This window comes from Centroberyx gerrardi, chromosome 24 (assembly GCF_048128805.1).
Source record: "Centroberyx gerrardi isolate f3 chromosome 24, fCenGer3.hap1.cur.20231027, whole genome shotgun sequence".
NCBI classification, from domain to species: domain Eukaryota; kingdom Metazoa; phylum Chordata; class Actinopteri; order Beryciformes; family Berycidae; genus Centroberyx; species Centroberyx gerrardi.
The window spans coordinates 24850148-24876934 of NC_136020.1; the positions used below are offsets into that span (position 1 = coordinate 24850148).

Consider the following 26787-nt stretch of genomic DNA (forward strand, 5'->3'; position numbering starts at 1 on the left):
AATCGATGCCACTAGCAGCAAAGACCTCGGACTTCTGCTACAACTCTGGATCGTTCCACCTACAGAAGTTCTCTGACTCCTCCTGTCACTGCATCACGGAGGACAATGAGGAGGAACACAGAGAGCTGGTGGAGAACAACAAGCACCTCCAGATCAACACCAGGAAGAGGACAGTGAGGAGGAACACAGAGAGCTGGTGGAGAACAACAAGCACCTCCAGATCAACATGGGCAGTGGTGGCCTAAAGGTTAGAGAAGCGAGCTTGTGACCGCAAGGTCGTCGGTTCAATCCCCCGGACCGGCAGAATAAATCTGGGTGGGGAAAAGTGAAAAGCAGCGCTTGTCCCTCCCTCATTACCACCACTGAGGTGCCCTTGAGCAAGGCCCTTAACCCCGACCACTCCAGTGGAGCTGCTCAGTGGCCAGCAGATCAGACTGTGGTTGTACTGGTCAGCTTCCAGGTGTGAATGAGATCAGGGCATTCCTGAAACAGAGCATTGCTCTCAGTGGAACTCCCCTGAATAAATAAAGGAAAAAAAAAACAAAACACCAGGAAGAGGACAGTGAGGAGGAACACAGAAGCTGTGTCCCATTTCCGGGGCCGCCTCCTTCAAAGGACACAGTCCACATAGGTGTGGCCTACGGAGGAGCGAAGGCTAGGCTGGACCTGCCAACTGCCCAAAATGGGATGGTCTACAGAGGATTCCCTTCTACGTCATAACGAGTTCCCCCCTACGCTCCAGATGATAAACAGCAATAAATACCGGTCGCTCCTTACGCTGGAAAAGTGGAGTTGAGCAATCTCACGATTGTTTTGGTTACTTATTTGATTTACCTCATAGTGGAGGAAATGGAGAGACTGGCTGAGAACCGCCAGGCTCACCGTCGCTTGGTTTACCTGAGGATGAGCTCTGCAGGAGACCGTGGTCCGGTAAGGAGGCTAGATAAATCAAGTGTTATTTAAAGCTTTATGCATAACAGCTAACTTTGAGCTAGCTGCTGTGTGGCAGTTTCCACTAAACCTAGGCAACAATGTAATGTTACACTAGAAAATGTTTTAGTTTAGTTCTAGTCATGGTTTAGTAACATTCAAGTAATAATTCTAGTCATTAATCAAATACAGTAGTAGGCCTATTGAACAATAGCACAGTAGCCCAAATACTGGTTGTCGCAATCAGAAAATCACTGAGGTAGTCTTTTATGTCTGTCACCACATCAAATATGTGTCTGTACATATACTGTATATTTGATGTGATGACACAGACATAAAAGATGATTTTAATATTGTGTATATACAGTATACTATACAGTATATACTGTATATATCTATATATTGGAGAGAGACATATATATATGTATTTGATGTGGTGACACAGACTTGATTATGATTGCGACAACCAGTATTTGGGCTACTGTGTTGTTGTTCAATAGGCCTACTACTGTAGGCTATTTGATTAATGACTAGAATGTACATACATGTAGTAATGTTGGGTTTTTAAGAGGAAAAACAAAATCTACTACCTTGAAGAAACTATTTCTTTAGTAACTGTCAAGATGGGTAACACTAATTTTATATGAACTCTCCACAATTTAACATGATTTATTTGATAGCTTTGATACTTTTCTTCCAATGCAGAGACCCCAGTACTGCAGGATAAACCTGTCAGTGCCTGTGCTGGAGAGGTTTTTTGACAACCACGACACCCGTCCGGATTTCCGGCTGAGTTGGGAGGCCCTGGCAGTCCTGCTTGACCTGCTCAGCCAAGATCAGCGTCATGGATGGGGTGCCACAATCGAAACTTTGGTGTTCCTTTTCTGGCTGTCAAGTGGGGCATCATATCGGGTGGTCTCCAGAGTGTTTGGGATGCCCCGTTCCACTGTCCACCGCATCGTCCACAGAGTGACAGAAGAGGTGGTGGCGATCAGGCACAGGGTCATCCACTTCCCGAAGACTCCGGAAGACCTTGAAGCTGTGTCTCATGGGTTTGCAGGACTGGCAAGACACCAGGCATTCCGGAGGGCTGTGGGAGCAATCGACGGCTGCCATGTCCGTATCAAGCCACCGGGCGGCCCTGATGGTCAGTGCTACAGAAACAGGAAACTGTTTCCCTCGATCATCCTCCAAGCTGTGTGTGACCATCGGGCTGCTTCATTGACACCTATGTGGGCTGGCCTGGGTCAGTTCATGACTCCAGGGTGCTCCGCCACAGCCCACTGTACCAGAGGGCTGTCTATCCTCCTCCAGGGAACATTCTCCTTGCAGATGGGGGGTACCCTTGCCTCCAACACCCAGTCCCCCTCATCACCCCCTACAAGAGGCCTGTACAAGGTGTGGCAGCCCAGCGCTTTAATTCACACCACTCCAGGGCACGTTCTATTATAGAACATGCCTTTGGAATGATGAAGACCAGGTTCCGGGCCATCTTCCTGCAAGTGCTGGAGGTCAAGCCCACCTTTGTACCTCAGGTAAGTAATTACTCCATGATGGGTTTTTTTCTATAATTACATAAATAAATCTGTCTAGATAAACAAATCTAACAGTAGTGTATCTTTTTGTTGTCTAACAATTTGTTTCAGGTGATAACAGCATGTGGCATCCTTCATAACATCTGCCTCGGGGCTGGTGATGTCATGGCACCAGAGGATGAGCCTGAGGAGGACATGGATGAGGATGAGAGTGAGGAGTTGGAGGCAGCAAGTGGTGCTCCCTGGCGCAACCAGCTGTGTGCAGAGGTGTCCACCCTGGAGGAGGTGCCCCCTGACCATAATTATTTTCAGTAGGCAAGTTAAAGCACTAAACTGTTATATTCCATCCTCCAGTGACCTCATGATCCCCTTTTAAATCATTAAGCTTCCTGAAAACACTATCTCAGAGTAAGATGTATGATTATCTCTACCCATCACAATCCCAGTCACAATGAGGTCTATGTGTCCAACAGGGGAATCAGGGCGGGGATGCACAGCTATGTCTTATCTAAATTAGCAGAACTCAGTTGTTATTCCTACTTTGCCCTGTACACCAATGATTCACTTACAAAGCCTTGTAGTAATTGTATTCTACAAATTGAGTAGTAACTGTATTTTGCTAATTGGGACAGACATTCCTACCCTGATTCCCCTGTTTAACACCTAGACCTCATTTTGACTACAATATGATTGGTGGAGATAATCATATCACTTTCTGAGATGCAGTATTTTAAGGAAGCTTTGTAATTTAGGGAGGGTCATGAGGTCACTGTTTGTTTGTTTGTGTATTTGAAGGACTATAAAGCTGAACAGCAGCACAATATATGGCATATTCTTACATGGCAGTTAAGGTTGTATTTTGTATAGCACTGAGTGTCTCCTCTTATTCTTGTCCCTTTCAGAAACATCTTGGAGACATAGCAGCCGTCGATTGCAGCATGCCAGCCCTGCAACCCATCTCACTCCTTGGACGATGCAGTGGACAGCCCAGAGGCATCCCAAACTCTTCTGGAGACCACCCCAAATGATGTCCCGCTGACAGAGGGAGAAACACCAGGGTAACTGTTGTGGCAGCCCATCCATGTCGCCGCCGGCAGTTATTAGTTAAGCAGCACCATCGGACTCCCTGCTCAGCTGACCACTGAAAAATTTAGTGTTGTTCGTTTTTTGAAACATTTCTAAAATTAGTTCTTTCCAGGTCATTTTGTTGCCAGTTTGTTAATTGTTCAGTGTTTTTATTACACATTTTTATTAGTTCACTGTTCCTATTTACCAATCTATACACATGGCCTTAGTTAAATGTTCATTATTCCTATTTACCAATCTATACATATGGTCTTAGTTAAATGTTCATTATTTCTATTTACCAATCTATACATATGGCCTTAGTTCATTGTTCATTATTCCTATTTACCAATCTATACATATGGCCTTAGTTCAATGTTCATTATTCCTATTTACCAATCTATACATATGGCCTTAGTTCAATGTTCATTATTCCTATTTACCAATCTATACATATGTATGGCCATATGTTCACTGTGCCTTGTGACATTCCAATTTGCATCAATTGCATGTTGTGCTGTGTAAATAAAATAAACAATTTATTTTAAATAAAATATTTATTTAACAACAGAATTCATACTTTTTTGTTCATTGTTTTTCAATTAATTTTTCCAAAATTGAAAACAAGCGATCTGCTCTCACCCTACTCTCCTCTTCACACTTTTCCTCCGCCTCCCTCTGGAACTTCCTCCCTAATGAGCTCCAGCAACTCGTCGTCTGCCCTCCTAGCTCACTTTGGTGGCCCTGGCTCAGATGCTCCTGCCTCAGATGTCCCTGCCTCCTTCCTCCTCCTGCTCCTCCACTGCTGCACTTGGCCCTGGTTTGTCCTCTTGGATAGAGGCAATGAGAACAGGGGGGGAAATGGAGTGCCTCTGTCCCAGCACCTCATCCATGGGGACAAACCAGGGCCAAGTAGCAGCAGTGGGTTTTCCACCGCTGACTCCCTCTCCTGACCCTGGACACTTGCAATCCTAAAATAGAGGATAATCTTAATAACATGACAGTCAAAAACAATGTCACAACTTCAAGGCACATTTACAATAATGTCTTTATTAACTTCTATGATTGTAACAATTATTATTGCTTTCAAGTTACTATACAATGTGCAAAATGAGAAAGTGGTGTTTTAGTTTAACAACCATTTTTATTTTTTTAGGCACTACAAATTTTGGCAAAATAAGTTTTCCAGTTGGTATGTGTTCTGATTAATTGTACAGCTCATTATAATCCCATGTCATTCTCTTTTTTGGACTTACCTTATGAACTGAGGTTGTGATACATTCTCTACTGAAAGACTGATGATTTTTGGGGTTGAACTAAATTAATAGACTAAAACTAGGCTAAATACCTTCACAAGCAAATACACCTTATTGGCAGTACCCAGGACCCCAAATCACAGCCTTTCTGTTTGTAAGTGGGAATGCATCATACTTGTCTAATGTCACACAGGCATGACAAATCTACTAGTCTATTCCTAAAGTAGATTTGAGGTTGTACCTGCCCCTCCACCTATTATAACACACAGACCTACTGACATACTTACATACTTTATAAGCATCATCAACTGACCATTTCTTAGAATCAGTCTAGGCTACATACTTTATATTTCTTTTTAAGGTTGTCCCACTTCTTTTTGGCCTGCAAGGGAGTCACCTTCCCTTGCAGACCCATTTTCTCCAGGATGACCCTATAGCACACAGAGAGAAAACAAGTAAAAAAAAAAAATTAGGAAGCAGATATTAAATCAATCAATCAATCAATTATAAAATAAAAGGTTTATGCCCCATCTACTGGCTATCTAAATTATCATGTGCTTTGTATAGGTAACTCATATATTATTATATATAATATTATTATATATATTTATAAAGTTTCATTTGTTGCGAGGTATCAATATTGTATAGAAGCATCTACCCAAGACAATTGCCGTTAACTACATTAGTACTGCCCTACCTCCAGCCGTAGCTGGCAGAGTTTTTGGCCCCCGTGAAGAGGCTGTCATTCTCCACCCTGAGACAGATGAAACGGCTCGTTTGTTCTTTGCTCCCTAAACACAGAAGCAAATATTTGAGCAGGTGACATTTTCGACATTGTAAGAGGACCAGCCGATAACAAGCACGGAGACTGGACCTCTGACAGCGAACAAGAGTAACTTAGGTTAGCTACCTAACGTAGCTGGATAGTTAGCTGGGCTGGTAATGTTAGTAAGCTAGTCATGTAACTAATGGAAACTTAAGGCGCCTGTGGAAACATACTACTTACTTTAATATTACACACTTAGCTAAAGATTTAGCAGCGAGTTTTAAACTAAAATTGTTAGAAAGCGAAACCAATACTCACATTTAAAGTGAATTCCTCCGCTTTGGAGGACATTCCAGATGCCATTTTCACAGAAAAAATATAAACAAGCGACCGGCGCGCAATGGATTTTGGGATACCGTGGGCCGCAAAGGATACACCGGTTCCGTCCTCCAAATTCAGCCAAAAGAAGGCTGCATTTCTCAGCCACATTTGCAGGAGCCTTTGGAATGGGACAGCCTTCATGACCCAGTATGACGTATTCTGCCTCGTAATGCAGGCTTCGAAGGAGGCAGCCCCGGAAATGGGACACAGCTAGAGAGCTGGTGGAGAACAACAAGCACTTCCAGATCAACACCAGGAAGAGGACAATGAGAACTGCAGAAAGAATCATCAGGCTCCCTCCCTTCCATCCAAGACATCTGCCTCAACCGCTGCACAAGTAGGGCCGCCAACATGATAAATTGAAGTATTATATTCGGTACTTATTTATTTTTATTATTTATTTTTATTATATATATAGATATTAGACTATATTGTATTGTAATATATTATGATATGTTATGGTGTATTATAGTATATTATATATATATTATATTGTAATTATTATATTGCTATACACTGTCATGTCCACTGCACTAAACATAGTCTAAATGTTATTTAAATGTTACTTAGTGTATTGTAGTCTTGTGAATTGTATTGTCCTGTTGCATTAAGGAACGACATTTTGTTCGTCTGTATACCGAACGCTGTATATGGTTGAATGACACCCCCCCCACACACACCCCACCCCACACACACACACACACACACACACACACACACACACCTCTGTTACCTCAGCAGGTTGTCTGTTGCTGTAGCCGGAGGAAAACCCGACTCCCATCATCAGAACTCCAAACGCCTGGACAACAGACAGGAGATCAGATCAGGAGACTTTAAAGGTAAGTAATGTAGGTGTGATTTAAACTAATTACATTATTTATTTTAAATATTGTTATTGTTATTATTATTATTATTATTATTATTATTATTATTATTATTATTGTTATTATTTTATTGTCCCAAACCAAACTACATTCACCAGAGTGCACATATTTGGATAATTCATCTTCATCTGTCAGAAAACTTCTAATCAGATCAGAAAGTTTCTGTAACACAAGCAAAGTATGGAAGACAAAAAGTTTGAAAATAATATAAAGAGAACAAATGATCCTATTTGACTGTGTTCATGCTTCCTCATGGCTTCACAGTTTCCTCAAGTCTCTACAAACTGTGAGTCTGAATGTTAACTGCAGTAAATGACAGTAAATTCGAGTTTGTGTAACGGCCAGAGAAAGAAACATTCCTCTGAAACAACAGTTCCCCAGAGAAAAACATTCCCATCAACTGTAAACCACATATTGGGTCTAAATCACATACTTCAAACTGATAACGTACAAAAAATTCATAATGCTTCTGCATCATGAAAACCTTGTTTCCATCATGAGTTTTACTAAATACTCCCAATGGGGAAGAACACAGTACTTACTGTTTAATTCAGTATTTGTAAAAAGTAAAAAGAAGTCTAAGCAAAGCAGGGAATACAGCAACACATGAGAAAAGGTGGTCAAGAGAAATTAATACAATATTATTGTCTGTGAAATTTAGTTGTAAGAAGTGATTTTTGTTAATTTAGCAGCCTGAACTCCAAAGTCTAGAACGGCAAAGAACCGACCGTAAGGAAGGCCTGTAAGGAACTTCTTGTTTTTCATCTAGACTTTGGAAAAGCCATTAAGATCCTGCTTGAGGACTTTGTGCAGCGATGTGGCTCATATGGGGTTTAAAGACCCTCAGACTAAATTCAGTTAAAAACAAAGCGCATGGTCATTATTGAAATAAGACTTAAAGAGATAAAGATATAAGATGGAAGATAAAAGGTTTTCATTTGCTGGTAGCAATAAACTGGTGACACCTTGGAGACTTTCAGTCAGCTGGAAGTGAAACAACATTCAGAAACAAAATGCATGCGTTTCATTCCAAAATGAAATCTACTTGTGAAGAATGTGAAGCATGAAAGTAAAACCGCGAGGAGAGTGATGTGATACGACCGATTGATCGGACAGATCAATATGCCGAGTCTGAAAAATTTAACTTTTAACAATTTAACTTTGACTGTTGAAAGCACATCAAGCACAGTGATGTTTAATTTATGTTTTGTATTTTTGTTGAATGAAACCACAAACAAGAACCAGAAGAACCATCTCCAGTGTCTTTCTCAGTTCATTGATGAATTACTATTTGCCACCTGGATCCTTTTACTGACAAAAATGATATAGAATGTTTTTGAATGCTGAACTTAAATACAGAACACCAGGAAACATGTATCTCAAAATGTATATATAGCATTTTGGAATGAAATCCTTTTAATTACTGATTATAGATGAAATCATTACATCACCTGTGATCTGTCCTCCTAATCTGTTTCTGGTGTATTAAGATTTAACCAGAACAACACAGTGTGTTATAAACTGTTTCTGGTGTAATAACAGATAACAGAACAACACAGTGTGTTATAAACTATTGTAATATGTAATAACAGATGTGTGTCTACACACAGAAACTGTCATCTTACCAGCAGCAGCACAGTGAAGCTGATGGACAATCCTCGCATGTAGCTCCTGCACTTTGCCATGACTTTGACTAATCAGTAGTTCTCACTCCCATACACTGGACTAGACTAGATTAGACTACTACAATAGAATAGAATAGAATAGAATAGAATAGAGTAGAGCAGAGTAGAAGAGTAAAGAACAGTGTCTCTGTGTCTCTCCGTCCCTCCAGACTGACCAGATGTGATTTACGTTGTTTAAAGATGATCTCAGTCTGTTTGGGCTGCAGACGAGAACATGACCAAGTTAGGAAGATCAGCCAGACTGGAATACCAAGAACAGACCAGTGCCAGGGAGGGAGGGATGAAGAAGAGAGAGGGGGGGGGGGGGATAAAGAGAGGGAGAGAGTGAGAGGGGGGAGGGAGAGAGAGGGATGAAGAAGAGAGGGGGGGAGAGAGAGAGAGAGAGGGAGAGAGAGAGGGAGAGAGGGATGAAGAAGAAAAGAGATAGAGAGGGGAGGGATGAAGAAGAGAGAGAGAGGGAGAAGAGAGTGAGGAAGAGGAGAGGGAGGCAGGGAAAACAGGGAAAGGTGAGGAGACAAAGACAGGAATGGAGGGAGAGACTGGAGAGGAGAGGGAGAAATGGATGGATGGAGAGAAGAGTAAGAAAGGAGGACAGGGGAGGCAGATGATAGAGAGATTAGGGAAAAGAGGGAATAAAAAAGGAGAGATGAGAGAAGAAGATTGGAAAGGAGCGGGAAGGAGAGAGGCAAGGAAGATGAAGAAGGATGGAGGGATGGAGAAAAAGAGGGAGGGAGGGGAGATGTGTGGAGGGAAGAAGGAAAGGATGATGGAAAGAGGAAAAGAAAAAGGAGAAATGAGTGCAAGAGTGGAGAGGAGAGGAAAGGGGGAGGACAGAATGAAATGAGAAGGGAGGGATAAGAGGGAGGATGAGAGGAGCGAGGGATAGATCAGAGGATGGAGGGAAGCTAAATGGAGAAACGGAAAAGAAAGAAGAGGGTAGAAATTGGAAAAGTACAAACAAGAGAGTAGAATAGATAGAAGAGACGAGAGAAGGAGAGAAATTAGAAGAAAGAATGGAAAGATACCAGAGAAAAAGAAGAATGAGAGGGATGGAGAGAATATGGAAAATGAAGAATAAAAAATAGAATTGAACAGAATCAGAAAAGTAGAGTAGAACATTATAGCTGAACAGAATAGAACAGAATAAAATAGAATCCAAAAGAATAGAATGAGAAGAGAAGAACATCAGAAAATAGAGCAGAACAGAATAGAACAAACCAGAATATAATAAAATAGAACAGAACCAAAACTAGAATAGAATCTGAAAAGAACATAATAGAAGACAGCAGAATAGATAAAAAATAGAATAAAATAAAACAGAATTAAATAGAATGGAAGAGAAGAGAGGATAATTGAGTAGAGGGTAGAAGACACTAGACTCAAATGGGGGGGAAACAGAATACAAGAGAACAAAATAGAATAGAAAAGAAAAGAATAGAATAGATTACAATAGAACAGCATAGAATAGATAGGAACATTGTCTGTCTAAACACCAGTCTGCTATAATTAACAGCAGCTCCCTGTTGACTTTAAAGACTTAAAATAACATTCTCTCCCTCTCTAACACACACACACACACACACACACACCAATACACACACACCGTACGCACATACACACACACACACACACACACACACACACACACACTCTCTCTCCTTTAGCTGGGTCACTCACCCTTTCTCTCAGTTCAATTCAACTCAACATGGTTTACTGGCAGGAAGGTTGAGAACAAAGTTGAGAGTAAATACTTTGTGTGTGTGTGTGTGAGAGAGAGAGAGAGAGAGAGAGAGAGAGAGAGAGAGAGCGAGAGAGAGAGAGACAGAGAGAATTTTTTTGAATAATAAAAACGACTGTATAAACCTCTTCAGCTTACAAAACAAATCACAAACTGGTTCATAAATCGGGATGAGCAGCATTTTGTTTACAAGCAAAACCACAAGAACATCAGATTCAAACCAGAGAAAAAAAGGGAATCAGAAAATGTATTGTAACAAAACGTACTGTAACAAAACGAACTGTAACAAAATGTACTGTAACAAAACGAACTGTAACAAAATGTACTGTAACAAAATGTACTGTAACAAAACGAACTGTAACAAAATGTACTGTAACAAAACGAACTGTAACAAAACGAACTGTAACAAAATGTACTGTAACAAAACGAACTGTAACAAAATGTACTGTAACAAAACGAACTGTAACAAAATGTACTGTAACAAAACGAACTGTAACAAAACGAACTGTAACAAAATGTACTGTAACAAAACGAACTGTAACAAAATGTACTGTAACAAAACGAACTGTAACAAAATGTACTGTAACAAAATGTACTATAACAAAACGAAACTGTAACAAAATGTACTGTGACAAAACGAACTGTAACAAAATGTACTGTAACAAAATGTACTGTAACAAAATTAACTGTAACAAAATTAACTGTAACAAAATTAACTGTTACAACATGTACTGTAACAACATGTACTGTAACAAAACGAACTGTAACAAAATTAACTGTAACAAAATTAACTGTAACAAAATTAACTGTAACAAAATGTACTGTAACAAAACGGACTGTAACAAAATGTACTGTAACAAAATTAACTGTAACAAAATTAACTGTAACAAAATTAACTGTAACAACATGTACTGTAACAAAATTAACTGTAACAAAATTAACTGTAACAAAATTAACTGTAACAACATGTACTGTAACAAAATTAACTGTAACAAAATTAACTGTAACAAAATTAACTGTAACAACATGTACTGTAACAATATGTACTGTAACAAAATGAACTGTAACAAAACGTACTGTTACAAAATGTAACTAACAACACAACAAAACAGATTGTTCCATATTGTTGTAAAATCAAAAAGTTCAAATCAAATCAAATCCTTCACCAGCCCTTCACACACCTGTACAGGCTCCATCTTGTAGCAGACTGCTCCACCCTGTAGCAGGCTGCACCACCAGAGGCTCCATCCCATAGCAGGCTGCTCCACCAAAGGCTCCATCCCGTAGCAGGCTGATCCACCCTGAGGCTCCATCCCGTAGCAGGCTGATCCACCCTGAGGCTCCATCCCGTAGCAGGCTGATCCACCCTGAGGCTCCATCCTTGAGGCAAACCTTCACCAGCCCCTCACACACCTGTACAGGCTCTACACAGCCAACACCTTGCGTCTTGTTTTTTCGTGTTAGCCAGATGGCTAGTTTTGCAGAACCAGATATAAAATTCATGAGTGTGTGGACACTCTTCTTTCTGGCTGAATATTTTGGACCAAACACAAAACTCTCAAAAGAAAAACCCTCCCCAGACCCAAAAACCAGCCCTTTAACAAATCAAACAATCTAGGATACTCAATAAATAAATGTGCTAAAGTCTCAGAGTGGCAACAAAAAAGACAAGCCTCCCTGTGACAAGGGTCCAGGCGTGCTTTGTGTCTGTTTGTGGCTATCGCTCCATGTACTATCCTCTACTGGAGGTCAGCTGCCCGTTTTTCAATGGGCTGCTTGTACAGGGACCGCCAGCAGCCTTTTGGGGATTTATCTGGGCCAAACAGCTCAGTCCACCTCGACACTTTCATGCCTTCCAATGAATGTAAGTATCTTACCTTTACCCAGGTGCAGTAAGCTGCCTTTTTCCCCATGGTCTCAAACTCCCCCAGCTAACCCTAACCCTAACCCATGAAGGAGAGGAAACGATACTATCCAACATTAGGGGCAACAGTCAAGGCTGGGAAAGCATACTCACCATCGTCTTCCCATTGACCAAAAGGAGCACAGTTCTCAACAAAAGCTTTCAGGGCCTCTGGTAGGGATTCCCAAACCTCCTCTACAATTCTTTATAGCAGTCTTGAAGACCTGATGTTCGCCGTTTGTCCCAGGACTTCAACGGATGTCTGTGTGCTCTTCAGTAGATGTCCCAGCTTAACACATCCTGCTTCTGTCAGGGAAGATCTTAGGCTGGCTGATGACAGAGTCTTTGCTACAATGAAGCTGTTATGAAACAGTGGCTCTTCAAAAATCCACAGTCCAGGAGAAGCAGCAGGATCCCTAGTAGCTTTCAGGATTTCAGGTGTGAGCCCACTGAGGTCGGTTTCTTCCCACTTCAGCAAAAACATTTGAAGTAACCCAAGTGACCAGCTTTTTAAAAAAAATGTTTTAACTGTGTCCACCCACCTCAAACCACACTGTCAAAGCAGTCTTTGCGCTGTGTTAAGCCTGAAAGCTTTTATCCGAGAGGGAATGTCTATAAGGCTTGAATTGTACATCTCTCTGAGATCAGGGTAGTCCAGGGTTAGGGTTAGAGGGGGTTCTCCAGGGGTTCTCCAGGATGGAGTTTATCTTTCCCCTCATCCTCCTCTCTGCCACTGCCTCCAGACTGTCCAGTTTGAGTCCAACAACAGAACCAGCCTTCCTCACCAGCTTGTTAAGTCTCCACAGAAGAAGAGACTGGCTGCTACAGACTGGTAGAACATCTGCAGCAGCCTGTTGCACATGTTGAAGAACCTGAGTCTCCTCCAGAAGAACAGCTGCTCTGTCCTTTCCTGTAGAGCCTCAGTGTTGTCCGACCAGTCCAGTTTGTTGCTGAGCTGCACTCCTAACCCTAACCAATAGGAGTTCACCATCTCCACCTCCTCCCCCTGGATGGTGATGGGGTTTGGGGGCTTCCTGCTCCTTCCACCACCAGCTCCTTGGTCTTCCTGATGTTGAGCTGGACGTGGTTGTTGTTGCACCAATGTAGGTACAATCCCTCAGCCGTCCTGAAAACTACAGTTCCCTATGTAAAGAACTACAACTGTTTCCTGTGGTAACCCCCCTAAACACCCAAAACCGTGCCCTGAAGTCACCTTTCTTAAACACCAAGTGCTGCCATTGTTCTCTCTCTTACTGCTCTGTCTCTCGAGCCCTCTGGGGCTCTCCTCTGTCTCTCAAGCTCTCTTTCTCCTGGTGGCTGCACAGAAGGACTGGTGTCCCTTTTCCTGCAGGCCCAAGGCCTGTACTGTCTCCTGCCTGCTCCAAAATGGAGTGAATACGCACAGCCTACCTTCTCTTCCCTGCAGAAGCAAACTGCAGATGTGAAAGGAACTTTCCCCTGCTAAGAAAGCAGAGTGACCTGAACCAGGACAGAACCAGAGGCCTACACCAGAAGCCCACGACGTACTGAGGAGCACACAACTCTCTCTCTTTCTCTCCACACACAACAGATGTGGCCAACAGAGAGAAACACAGCTGGATTACCGACCTAGACATCAGGACACAACAGAACAATCCTTTTCCCTGGAAAACCAGAGTTTTGAAACTGCAAGCTTTGAACTGATCACAATGCGACAAACAAAGGACTCCAAGTAAGACTGTAACAACTGGGCATATAGCATAGCAATAGCATTAGGAAAATATATATATATATATTCAATGAAGTGAATGTAAACTGTTTACTAATGTTGAATTGTTGATATGCATTGCATTTACAAACTGTTAGTGTGTTAACACCAAATAGCCATCCCACATGTTAGATAGGATAAATGCACAAACTTAGGGTTTGCATGTATTTTAACTCCACTAACATGATCTAACTTCATGATCTCATAACACCAAAGAATATATTGTTATTCTACTTACTCATATTCTATTGTTAGATAAAATCCCTGAATTCTCATTCAACTTAGTTTACCAACTCCACCAAGCCTACACAGCTTTCCCTCCATCTAGGCCTATGGTTTACGACCCTTTGTTCCCCTCTCCAACAAAGGGCCAGTACCTGGCCATGCGGCCAGCATGCTCATACATACCTATAGTTAAGGACTCATGCACACACACACACACACACACACACACACACTTTTAAATAGTTTGTATTAGTTTGTATTCGTTTGTGTTACTTTTAAACAATAAATTGTGTGTTGATACAAAAAGGGTCTTGTGTCTGTATTATAGAATTTATGAATGAACCAACCTCTGCTGTTAAAGACCTCACTTTATCCTTCAACCCTTAGTTAAATGACCAATATTATTAATTTAGTGTTAACTGAAGGTATATTATTATATTTCAATTGAGATGAACTATTAATATTGAAATTTCAAAAATAATCATTCAATTGTTAGTTGATATTTCAAATTGATGGTTAACTTTATGAGACTGATATGAGACTGATTTTTAGACATTGTAGGAATATTTATCTTATCATTTGTGCCACTTTATGAAAAGTTATAACTCTTCATGATCAGTACCACTGTGTGAAAAGATTCATATTCCTTACATAAATATTAGGACATTCCCTACACCAGCCTACAAAGCTCTCTACCAGCTCTCTGTATTCCTCCTCAGTGTCCTTCATGATGCAGCCGACAATGGAGAAGTCGTCAGAGAACTTCTGTAGGTGGAACAATCCAGAGTTGAAGTGGAAGTCCGCGGTGTAGAGGGTGAAAAGAAATGGTCACAGTGCAGTTCCTTGGGGTGCGCCGGTGTTGCCCACCACCACGTCTGACAGGATGCCCTGCAGCCAGACGTACTGCGGCCTGCCCGTGAGGTAGTCCGTAATCCAGTCCACGAGGTTTTGGTCTACTTGCATCTCAGAGAGCTTCTCTGCCAGCAGGAGGGGCCGGATGGTGTTGAAGGCACTGGAGTCATAGAACATGATTATCACAGCACAAAAGGTCTTCATGACGTGTGAGGTCAGAGCGACTGGCCTGTAGTCATTGAGAGCGCTGGGATGTCCTTTCTTGGGCACCGGGACAGTGCAGGAGATCTTCCACAGCTGAGGTACTTTCTTCAGCCTCAGAGAGAGGTTGAAGAGGTGCTGGAATTATTTAACCGATAACGGTGTCGTAATGCTTCAGTGCAGTGAATTGAATTGAACACACGCGCCGTGGGTCTGTACAGGATCTGTGCTTGTTTGCTATTTCCTGGCTGCTTTACTGGTTAGACCTAGTGATGGTGAGATGAAGCTTCATGAAGCATTGAAGCTTTTCAGCAAATTGGTTCGCTAAAGGCTTAATTTCTCGAGGCTTCATGCGCACACTAAACCATCTGCTGGTCAGAGAGTGTAACATAGGCAAATATATTACAGATGATGTCAACAATGTGATGTGTGTTATATTTTGCACCAGTAAAGATCTGTGAATGAAACTACTGTCAACAATGTCAATAAATGAAGTAATCCATTAATAGAGTGTCTTTTTTCTGGGAAGGATAACATGATTATATAACATAATAAACTATAATTGTCTTATGAGTAATGCACCAAATGTGTTTGTAAATCAGTCTTTTGGTCAAATAATTTTATCATAATATTAGAATAACGGGAGGGGCAATATTAGTGACCTAAACCTGGAAAGTGGCAGTTGTTTAACTGGGCAGAGGGCAAGAGTCCAGTTACACGGGGCAGCGAGGCTTCAGACGTCATCAATTACCTCATTGCTCTAAAATGATACAAGCCTCGATATGCACTTCATTGGAAACTTCCTGGATTTCTCGACACGCGCTTCGAAGCCTCAGCACCACACGTGACATCACTAGTTAGATCACATTGTTCACATTGTTCTGAGCCTGCCTGCTGTTTTGGACTTTTTACTAGTGATGGTGAAATGAAGCATTGCGTTAGTTCAGGCAGAACACTGAAGTCGTGCACACTGTCAGCTGATTGGCTATCAGTTGTCCAATCCAAGCTGACTCTCATCACCAATCACATTCAAACAACATGAGGCGGTCTTTATAATCTGCCAGCTGACACTGCCGTTCATTCATGCCACTGCTGCTGTTGACGTTGTCAATGCAATGCTGTTGTCAATGCAAATTCTGCTCGGTAAAGCTTATGCTACTGCTGCTGTTACTGGTTATGCTGCTGCTCCTACCTGCTATAAGTTGCCGCTGGTCACGCTGATTTCTCGGGCTCAAGATTGCTTTTGTCAGATGAAGAATCTCCGGAGGCAGCACCATCGGCCTTCAAACCCGCTGTCGGAGCTTCCATCCAGCTTCCATCAACGGCCATTAGACTCTGGCCTGGACCAGGGCATTCCCATGGAATTTCATCGCAAGCATCGACGTCATGACGCCGATAACGATGCCGGGAGATGTAGTTTCCATTGCTCCACTTCACCTAAGCTGAGTATTTGCATTGGATATTTGCTCTTATCATGGTGCAAGCATGCATCGTTATGGCTGGCTGGCTGAGCTCCAATTTCGATTCAATGTAGCTGTGTATTAAAGCAAGCTTGTAACCCTAACCCTAACCCTAACTACATTGGTTGCTTACATGGGTCAGGAATAAATAAATGCAGCTCATTTTAGTGAGAAGCAATTTTGTTTTGGGGAATTTATTGCGCTCCTCAACAATCTCTCGGCTATATTCGACCGGGATCTTGATATTGTCTCAGCTCCTGAGTATTTACATTTTATAGATTTGCACTTCATTTTGCAAGCTCATTTGTATGCAGTAATTGCATTTATGCTGGATGTGGATCATTGTTGGTTGACTGAGCTTCATTTTCAATTCAGGTTGTTCTGTGAATTTGAGTGTGTATTTTGGCATATGCATAAAGGTGCCAATGTGCTGCTGGCTGCCTCCTCAGTGAAAGCTGAGTTCAATATGCTGCACACATGGGCTGGGTATGTTTAGTGTCGTAGTATATTTTCCTTAAATTAGTCAAATAAGTTATATGCAGCTCATTGTATTATGTATCTGCTCTTCTGAGAGCATTTGGCATTTTGCTCAATACCTTATAGAGTTGCAACTGCAACATACTTGTCTCTTTACATAGGTTAGGTACATTTAATGTTGTAGGATATTTCCCTTGTATAAAGATACTAGTGTGTGTGTGTGTGTATATACTGTATTGGTATCTTTCTGTATGTTCATTCAAGGAGGGGCCAGCATGCTGCTGAGCTCCCCTCGAATGAGAAGGGCTTCATTAGCATTCAAGGGGAATTGCAACATGCTTGTTGCGTCACATAGGCTAGGTACATTTAATGTTGTAGGATATTTCCCTTGTATCAAGATACCAAGAGTATCTTGATACAAGGGAAATATCTTGCCGTATGTTTATTCAAGGATGGGTCACCGTGCTTGCTGAGCTCTCACCTTGAACGAGAAGGGCTTCGTTGGCATTCAAGGGGAATTGCAACATGCTTGTTGCTTCACATAGGTAAGGTACATTTAATGATTTAGAATATTTCCCTTGTATCAAGATACTGGTAGTCTACTGCCGGTTGCACCAACAGGGCTTACGCCTGGTCTTAAGCTAAGTCGGTCATAACTTGGCGACCTAATAGTTACGCCGGTTGCACCATCTAGGCTTAAGCCTTCTTCTCACTAAGACCGGGCATAAATCTTACGCCTAGTCAAGAGCAGGCATAAAGTCAAAATCTAGGCCTTAACAACACAGCTTGACAATGGCGCGTCTCGTATATTGCCTTTACAACGAGCGGGCTTTTAGACGGGAGAGAGTTATTAGGGACAGAAGCAATCCATTGGACATATACAATGATGAGGAGCTGATTGAGAGGTTTCGATTCTGTAGGAGAGATCTATTTGAACTTATTGAAGAGCTGTCACCGGACTTGCAGTTTGTGTCGGATCACAATGCAGCGTTGTCACCCGCGTTGCAGCTGCTAATGGCACTTCGTTTTTACGCAAACGGTGCGTTTCAAAACACAGTTGGAGACATGATCAGCGTCCACAAGTCCAATGCCTGTCGGGCCATCTGCAGGGTGTCACTGGCACTGAGCCGCCGCCTTGCATTTTATGCTCACCTCCCCACTGAAGCGGAGTCGGCGGTGATGAAACAACAATTCCGCCAGGCCTCCGGCATTCCTGGCATCATGGGCTGCATCGATGGGACTCATGTCCAGATCCAGGCGCCATCTGAACATGAGTATCTTTATGTCAACCGCAAGGGATACCATTCAATCAATGTTCAGATTGCTTGCGACGCCAATTATAACATCTTTAATTTGGTGGCAAGATGGCCTGGATCTACCCACGACACACGCATCCTCCGGGAGAGTGTGTTATACCAGGACTTCGAGGCTGGAAGAATAAACGGGCTGCTCCTCGGCGACAGTGGCTACCCACTGAAACGCTGGCTGATGACACCGATAATCGCTCCGAGGACTGAGCAAGAACGGCAGTATAACACCATCCACGCCACCACTAGGTCAGTTGTTGAGCGATGCATCAGAGTCCTCAAGAACAGGAAAGCTACATAATGTGCATATCTTACAAAAAATGTCCCTTGCACAGAAACTATAGCTGTCACGGTTGTGACTTTCAGTCCCTTTGTTCATTGTCTAGGTTTTGTATTTCTTTGTGTCTTGTTTCCCTGTCTGGTTCTTTTAGTTCTATGTGTACCTGTCTGCCCCAGCTGTGTCTGATTTGTAATCACCTCCCCATGTGTATATTAGTCTTGTTCCCCAGTCAGTCTTTGTCGGTTCATTATTTTCTGTTAGGTGTCTGTTAAGTGCTCCCGTCTCTGTTTACCTGTTGTTTCCTGCACCTGTTATATTAAACACCCAGTCTTGGGGTATGATCACTACCTGCCTCGCTGTCCTGCATTTGGGTCCTCACCACACCTCACCGTGACAATAGCCTAATTAGCTTATTTCTTCCATTACTCCCACTTAAACTTCAATAATTGCCTTTATGCTGTCTTTATTCTGAATTATTCATTTCATGCCTAAAATTGTCTGTAAATTTATGCTGAATAACTGAACAAATGTGTAAACATGGAGATACATAAATTGGAAAATGCAGGATAAAGCTAAATAAAGTTGAAAAATAAAGGTCAGCACCATGGATAGCGCCATGGGCCGAAGGGGGGAGAGGGAGACAGAAAATGACTATCCATGGTGCTGACACATTGATCAGGACAGATCACCGCAAGCAGAGCTGACCAAGATATGCGCCCATTTTAGGACTTTAATCCAATCACTTTTTTTCTTTTAAATCATCGCCTCATGTTAATTCTAAATATGAAAGAGATAAAGAAAAATAGACTAAACAAACAAACAAACTCGTCACTTAGTGAGAAATTTGAGCCTGACAGTACCCTAATCATATTTTCTAGGTTTCACTGCCTTCACGGGGAGATGCGGATGCACCCTGATAAGAGTCTGCACCGTAATAGCAGCGTGCACTGTCCTCCACAACATCTGTGTCACCAAGAGGATCCCCCTCCCCAGGCAACACCATCAGCCGGTGCAGGAGGAAGATGTGCACCCTGTGGTCCCTGCACTGCATGAGGACGTCGGTGGACGACTAGTCTGTACACACATTGTTAATGCCTTATAAGTCCAGACAGATCTCTCTTACTGTTTCAAAACATCTTAATCAGCTCCTTGTCATTGAACTATTTCCAATGTATTGCTTCAGTTCAAAATAATTCCCGGCTAAATGTCTGCTCGTTGTAAACCAAATATAAAGGACATATAAAGAAAACAAATATAAAGAATGGACAGCAATGTTTGTAAATAAATATTTTATTGTTTACATAAGATTGTGGATGATGATGATGATTATTATTATTATTATTATTATTATTATTATTATTATTATTATTATTATTATTATTATCATGTTGATTTAATTCAAAACCACATAGGACCGCTCCTCCTCTACAAAAATACGAGAGGAAGGCCTATTTAGTAGTTGTTGGAGCAACTGTATTTCTAATGTTATTTTCTGTTTTTCCAACTCCAGCTTTTCCTGCTCCGTCTGTAATTTTTTGGTTTCAGCCTCCACTCAGAGGAGACAGGACGATCTTCAGCAGATGCTGCTTGAGAAGGAAATCCTCAGTTTCGTTGGTGGTGCTCCGCTGCTGCCATGACAAGTTTGTGGAGGAGCATTGGTCAAGTCTGAAATCAAATAGAGAATTCATTAAATCTGGCCTATACTGTTATGTGACAATTTCTAAGACTTAACGTTAGCCTAACATTATTACACTAGAAGCAGAGTTTATTGGCAGATTTTATTAGGGTTAGGGTTAGTTTATTTAGCTATTATTAAACTAACAAACTAACTAAATAAATAAATAGCCTAAATAAATAAATGGGTAGTTTATGTGGAATACACACCTTCGCAATTCACAGTATCGTTACTGCTCTTGTCATGAACCACATCCATCTCTGGAGAGACATCACTCTCTTCCAGCGGTTGGTCGATACTGCCGCCGCTTTTCCACACTGACCAAACCAGTAAAAGCAGGGGAATCCTCTCCAAAAACATCAACAATGATGTCACTGTATACTGACGTTTTCGGGGGAGGACCCCCGCCGGTTTGATGAGTTTTTTTCGAAGAAACATCTTTCTTTGCCTTGCTCAGGACGTCTTTACACTTTTTCCTTACATCGTTTTCTGAACGAAGGCTGCCTGAATCTGAACAGTCGTTTACAGCGTCCGTTATTTCTCTCCAAGTCGACTGCTTCTTCTTATTTGTTATTACGTTGGACTGCTTGGCAGTCAGCGTTTTATTGTGCTGGCTGTACAGCTCTATTCATTTTCTTATCTCAATGTCCGTGAAATTGCCTTTTCTTTTTCTTTGATCCTCCATAACGTTGCCGCAAATTTGAAATGATTATCAACAAATTAGCAAGACAGCGGGAGATTGTTAACAATGTATCCTAGCAACGCACGCTGCTAGGCAATAGCCATAGTTGCGTGGGCATTCACATGAACACCCATCGCTAAGACCGGGCGTAGTTAAGACTAGGCTTAAGTTGGGTTGGTGCAACCGACGTAAAGTCCATTCTAAAGACTGGTCTTAACAAAGACCAATTTAGCAGTTAGGACCAGGCTTAGTAAAGACCAGCCCTGGTATATTGCCACATGTTTATTCGAAGGGGTGCCAGTACTCCTGCTGAGCTCCCCCTGGGTTGGCTCTGTAGTTTGGGGGTTATGCACTCCCTGCTAATTCAGGACTCGAGCAGGGAGCAATCTTTGTTTTGGGGGTTCCTGCGCGCTCCCTGCTGGTCAGGAGTTGAGCAGGGAGCAATCTTTTGTTTTGGGCTCCCCGCAGAATCTCTTGCATGCTGCATGGATTCATTGGGGAGCATCCTCAAGAGCAGAGCATTTTCCGCCAAATACAACTGTATAACCATTAGTGCTATAATGGTCCAATCTCGTTTGACGTAAGTGTCTCTGACTGAAATGAAGCTTTCTGAAGCATTATGGTTTTCTGACACACTGTGTTGAAAATAGGTTCAGTACTCGGAGCTTCATATGAAACAAGACATATCGCCTCTGCTGGTGAACAGAGTGTAGCACAGTGAACCAGTCGACTACCGACAGTCTGTACTGTTTATGAACAAACTGTTAAGCAGGTGGTCTGTGTAGTGCAGGGAGCTTCTGCCTTTCCACATGGTAGACCTGGGTTCAATTCCATGTCTGTTTCAAACAAATCATGTGAAAGTGTTATTTAGGCAAAGGCATTTGGGTAATATGACAACCTTGTTAGGATAAATTCAAAGTATTCCCACACTGGGGAACAGCTCCTCTTTCTTTCTGGTTCCATCATGATACAGAAATAAACTCAATCTAATCAACTAACTATGCACCCATCTACTACTACAACCCACCATTTGTTCATTCTTACAGTTCATTGTATAGGGAAAGCCACCAATACGTTTCAAACTTGCCAAACCTGGGACTCTGCAAATCGAAGCAGTCATGTGATTCACTGAGGGAATGAAGCAGCGTTTGTGTCGGACGTCATCGTTCATGTAACATTTTCCCATAACGAAGCAAGCTCCAAAGCAGTGGTTCAGTTGAAAGGACTTCCGAGTTTGAATCATGCTTCATGTCAGACGTGACATCAATGCTTTTTACCTGGTTGCCTGATCCACCTGCGTGTTTTGTCTACTGCTGGAGAATTGCCTGTTGTAGAATAAAGACTGTTACTGGACTTTAATACTACCTTGTCTGAGTCCTCCTCTGGTTTGTGATAGCTTCTGCACTTTATTTTGTCATTTCTAATGTTTCCAGTCAAAAGAATCTAGTTTGAACTCTGTCCTCTCTCTTTTTAGAGTCACATGGAAAAGATCACAGCTAACAACGTTGTGCGACTTGAAGGACCTCTCCTTCACTTCCCTACTTGGTCCCTGGACCATCTCCCAGACCCCAGACCCCCACCCAACCTGCACAATCACTTGGACCCTGGATCCCTAACCTGCCCTAGTAACTTTAAATCTTGATGACTATTGCACATAGAGAGGGAGTCGGGAGCGTCTCCACCACTCTCTACTACTCGGGGGCGGGGGTGGCTGTGGCTCAGGAGGTAGAGCGGGTCGTCCACTAATCAGAAGGTCAGCGGTTCGATCCCCAGCTCCTCCAGTCCACATGTCGAAGTGTCCTTGGGCAAGATACTGAACCCCAAATTGCTCCTGATGGTTGCGCCAGCACCCTGCACCATCTGTGTGTGAATGGGTGAATGTAGGCATTGTTGTAAAGCGCTCTGAGTGGTCGGTAGACTAGGAAAGCGCTATATAAATGGAGTCCATTTACTCTCTACTACTCCACCACTCTTAAAGCTGGAGCATAATTGGTAGGAGTGGAAGAGCTGGGAATGGAGGGAAGTTGAGGGAAGGGAATTCCTTTATTCTACGTTAGCAGCTATTTCCCTTATTCCTTTATTACCTTGTACTTGACACATACTTTACTTCTTTGGCATTGTCCATCAATTGCAGACTGATCTCACAGAAAAACGTGAAATGAACACGACATCAAATAACATGTTGATGGAACGTAAAGTGTTAAATTTACGTTTTCCCAGCAGGAAACGGTTCCATGAAGGAGACACGACTATAACCAGGAAATAGTGTGACACTGAAGCACGGAGGTCAGTCAGGGCGTTGAGGTCGGGGTGGGGTGTGGGGGGGTGTGGTGGGGGTTGGATGGGTGTATACTTTGCCTTCGACGCCAGCAACTGGGGTTCGATTCCCAGTGTTTTCAAAGTACATTTCAACCGTAAGTCACATTTTAATTTTTAACGAACGCTTTTCTTATTTAACCACGACCAAACCATTTCTCTAACCTTAACCAAGTTGTTTTAGTTGCCTAACCATAATCTTAACCAAAACCTTAACCAAGTTGGTTTACTTGCCTAAATTTAAACGTTAACTAACCTTTGGGACGTAATTCAATTTGTGGCGGAGAAAAATCGTATTTAAATTCGTTGCAGGGGAGTCTGACATTTCGTGGTGGAGAAACGTTATTTTCCCATAATACGTGTCCACAGCATGTAAATCGCCGTTTTAGAGATCGTGTTCATTTCACGTATTTGTGTGAGATCATGTTGGTCAATTGCTGTGGCGGCACCTGAATTTCCCCAAGGGGTTCAATAAAGTGCTATCTCATCTTATCTTATCTCATCTCATCTTATCTCAAGCCTCCACCGCTCTGCCAGCCTGCTGCAGTCTACTTTAATAACATCATGTAGCACAATACTTTATTTTTTTTAATTTGCACTAACTAATCATTTAACCATTTGAAAGAAAAATAAAAGTAGTGAAATGTAAGTTTGAGAAAGTAACTAATAACTGATTACATAAATTGAAAAACGAATGCATTACCACAAAAAAGTAATCTGATTACCCCCAACACTGGTAATAAGTAATATCAGTAACAGTACCTCTACTAGAGTAGAATGTTTTAGAACTCTTTCCACTACTGCTAGTTTCAGCACCAGCTGGACTAGTTGGTTTCAGCACCAGCTGGACCAGTTGGTTTCAGCACCAGCTGGACTAGTTGGTCTAGTTGGTTTCAGTACCAGCTGGACTAGTTGTCTGGTTTTATGTCTGTATGTGCAGCAGCACAGAAATATTCCCAGCAACACTTGTGTTGACATGGAAATAAAGTTGACCTTGATCTTGACTTCTGTCTCAAACTAATGGAGATCTGGAGAATTTCTACCGAACAGAAAAACAAACCACAGGTTGTCTTGTTTGTATGCTTTGGGGGCCAATCAAATGGCTCTTCTGGCTCCAAGGTCTCATTCCGATGAGAGGTTCTCCAGACCTCCAAGAGTTTGAGACGGAGGTCTGGCTACGAAAAATCATATCACATGGTCAGGGTTAAAATTCTTACTTTATGCTGCACAAGCTTCTTAGAGAAATCTGGTCCACCAGTCAAAAGTCTGGACCAGCTGACTGAATGTTCTGTTCTTCATTCTCTTAAAGCCATTTTGAGCTAAAGGCTTCTGCTTAAATGCTTGAAATTTGTTTCTTAGACAAATATAAATAGTGAAGTTGATCCTATGTATGAATTTCTTTCCAAAGCCTTTGCCTTTCCACCAAGGCAAAGAATCTAAAATATAAGATAGTTTTGATGTCTTTAGTATTATTATAAAATGTGGAAAATATAAAAAAATTAAGAAAAATGCGTGTCTCCAAACTGTTGACTGGTACTGTACATGTTCTGCCTATTTTGGAGCCTGTTAACGTCAATAGTTTGGGAAAAGGCCGAGATGAAACTGCACTCACTGTGTGTTCGGTGGTTCTTTGAACTTTCGACTGACATTGGGCTAAATTATGCTTGAATTTTCATTTTGGGGTGAACTATTCCTTTAAGCACTTGGTTGACTAAAAGAGAACACTAACAGACTGGATCCTCAAGTCAGAGATGATGAACTTCAGGTAATGTTTTTTTTTTTCCTTGTGGAAATGAACAGTTTAAATATATTTGGAACAGAGATAGAGGAAGGAAGCTCCGAATTGATCCTGGCATTTGTCAGAAATGCGACATTAACTACTTGACATTTGACGTAGAATTCTAGACACTGCAGCCAGAGGTTCCCTTCATAATTTATTTTATTTGGACAGCAGGAACAGTGATATAACGAGGCAGACACTTAGAAGTGAGGCAGACACTTAGAAGTGAGTGTGTCATGTTCAATGCATTGAGTTTACAGACAGACGAAATCCTGTTAGGTTTTATTTTTAGCATGATGCTATGTCAGTAATTTGATGAAAATGACAAGTAATGTGGGCATTAAACCCACAAGACTCACAACAACCTACAGAACACAAGAACTAATTTATAAACTTGACAGCAAAGGACTCAAAATAGAAAAAAAAGTTTCCTTAAAATTCCATAAAGGCTTGTTCAATAAGATTAAATCAAATCTACAACCAAACCTACAGAAAAGAAAAACGATTACCAAAAACAATAACCTTTTATCTAATAATGTGTAAAGCATCAATGCATCTGTGCAGCAGTACAAGTTACATTCTAGGCAGACATCCGTTAGTGTGAATATTGTTAATATTGTATTTTTATTCCTGGCAGCAAGAGACAGAAATTAGTTCAAGGCCGTTGCAACATTCTAATTCAATGTAACTTAGACTTTTTTTTACCCTGATAAAGTATATGTGCATATTACTGATATACTGTATACATATATACTGTATATATTCTGAGAATGACAGCGTTGGGGAGTTAATTTATATCAAGCCATAAACCACAGAGATACACAGCCACTGTTGCAGACACCAATGTTTAGAATAATTTGTCTAACTTTTGCTCCTTGAGGCCGTCGTATTATTATAATGCTCTTCTCTCTGGTCTTCCTAGCTGTGCTACTAGAAGTCTTCAGCTTGTTCAGAATGCTGCAGCTAGAATCTTGACAAAGACTAAAAAATGTGATCATATAACACCCATTCTGGCCTCTCTTCACTGGTTACCAGTGCAAGCTAGAGCTGATTTTAAGGTTCTTCTTTTAACTTATAAGGCTTTGCATGGACTTGCACCACCATACTTATCTGAGCTAATTCTACAATATATACCGGCACGCCCTCTTCGCTCTCAATGCTGGTCTCCTGGTCATTCCCTCAGCTAACAAAAAATCAGTTGGCTTCAGAGCATTTGCCTACCGTGCCCCTTATCTGTGGAATGGACTTCCATTACATGTTAAAGAAGCAAGCTCAGTTGAAATATTTAAATCAAGACTGAAAACCCACCTTTATTCGCTTCATTACAGCCTACCCTAGAATTACAACTTCAGTCGGGTCCATCACCTTTTTAAACATCCTTTTAATGTTGTTGTTTTTACTGTGGTTGTTTTACTTTAATATTCAAACATCCTTTTAACATTGATGTTTTCAATGTGGTTGTTTTATTTTAACTATTTTATTTTCTTGCTGTATGTTTTGTCCTATGTATTTTTTTAATTGTAAAGTGTATTGGGACCATGCTTCATGGTGATTCTGCACTTAAATAAAATTGATTGAACAGTTTGAATGAACTGTTTGTATGAACTCAGTGTATGAACTCAGTCTGACCACAGAGTATGAA

At 41.6% G+C, this 26787-nt stretch overlaps 2 protein-coding genes across 3 annotated transcripts in view; both read right to left on the reverse strand.

Annotated features, from left to right (window-relative positions):
* LOC139910698 (uncharacterized) overlaps positions 1-8502 on the reverse strand; it is an 18841-nt gene extending 10339 nt beyond the window's left edge. Inside the window, exons 1-2 of the mRNA XM_078281941.1 lie at positions 8443-8502; positions 6658-6732 (exon numbers count right to left, since the gene is read on the reverse strand). Of these exons, the coding sequence (XP_078138067.1) occupies positions 6658-6732; positions 8443-8502 (135 nt within the window). The remainder of the gene's footprint in view (positions 1-6657; positions 6733-8442) is intronic.
* Positions 1-26787, reverse strand: part of LOC139910704 (tetraspanin-8-like) — a 140209-nt gene that overhangs the window by 98602 nt on the left and 14820 nt on the right. The window contains exons 9-10 of one of the 2 annotated variants that reach the window (XM_071898083.2): positions 26726-26763; positions 25287-26052 (exon numbers count right to left, since the gene is read on the reverse strand). The exons of the other annotated variant lie outside the window; for it this stretch is intronic. The gene's annotated coding sequence lies outside the window, so the exon portion shown is untranslated. Of the gene's footprint in view, positions 1-25286; positions 26053-26725; positions 26764-26787 lie in introns of those variants that run through there. 2 annotated transcript variants of the gene reach the window in all.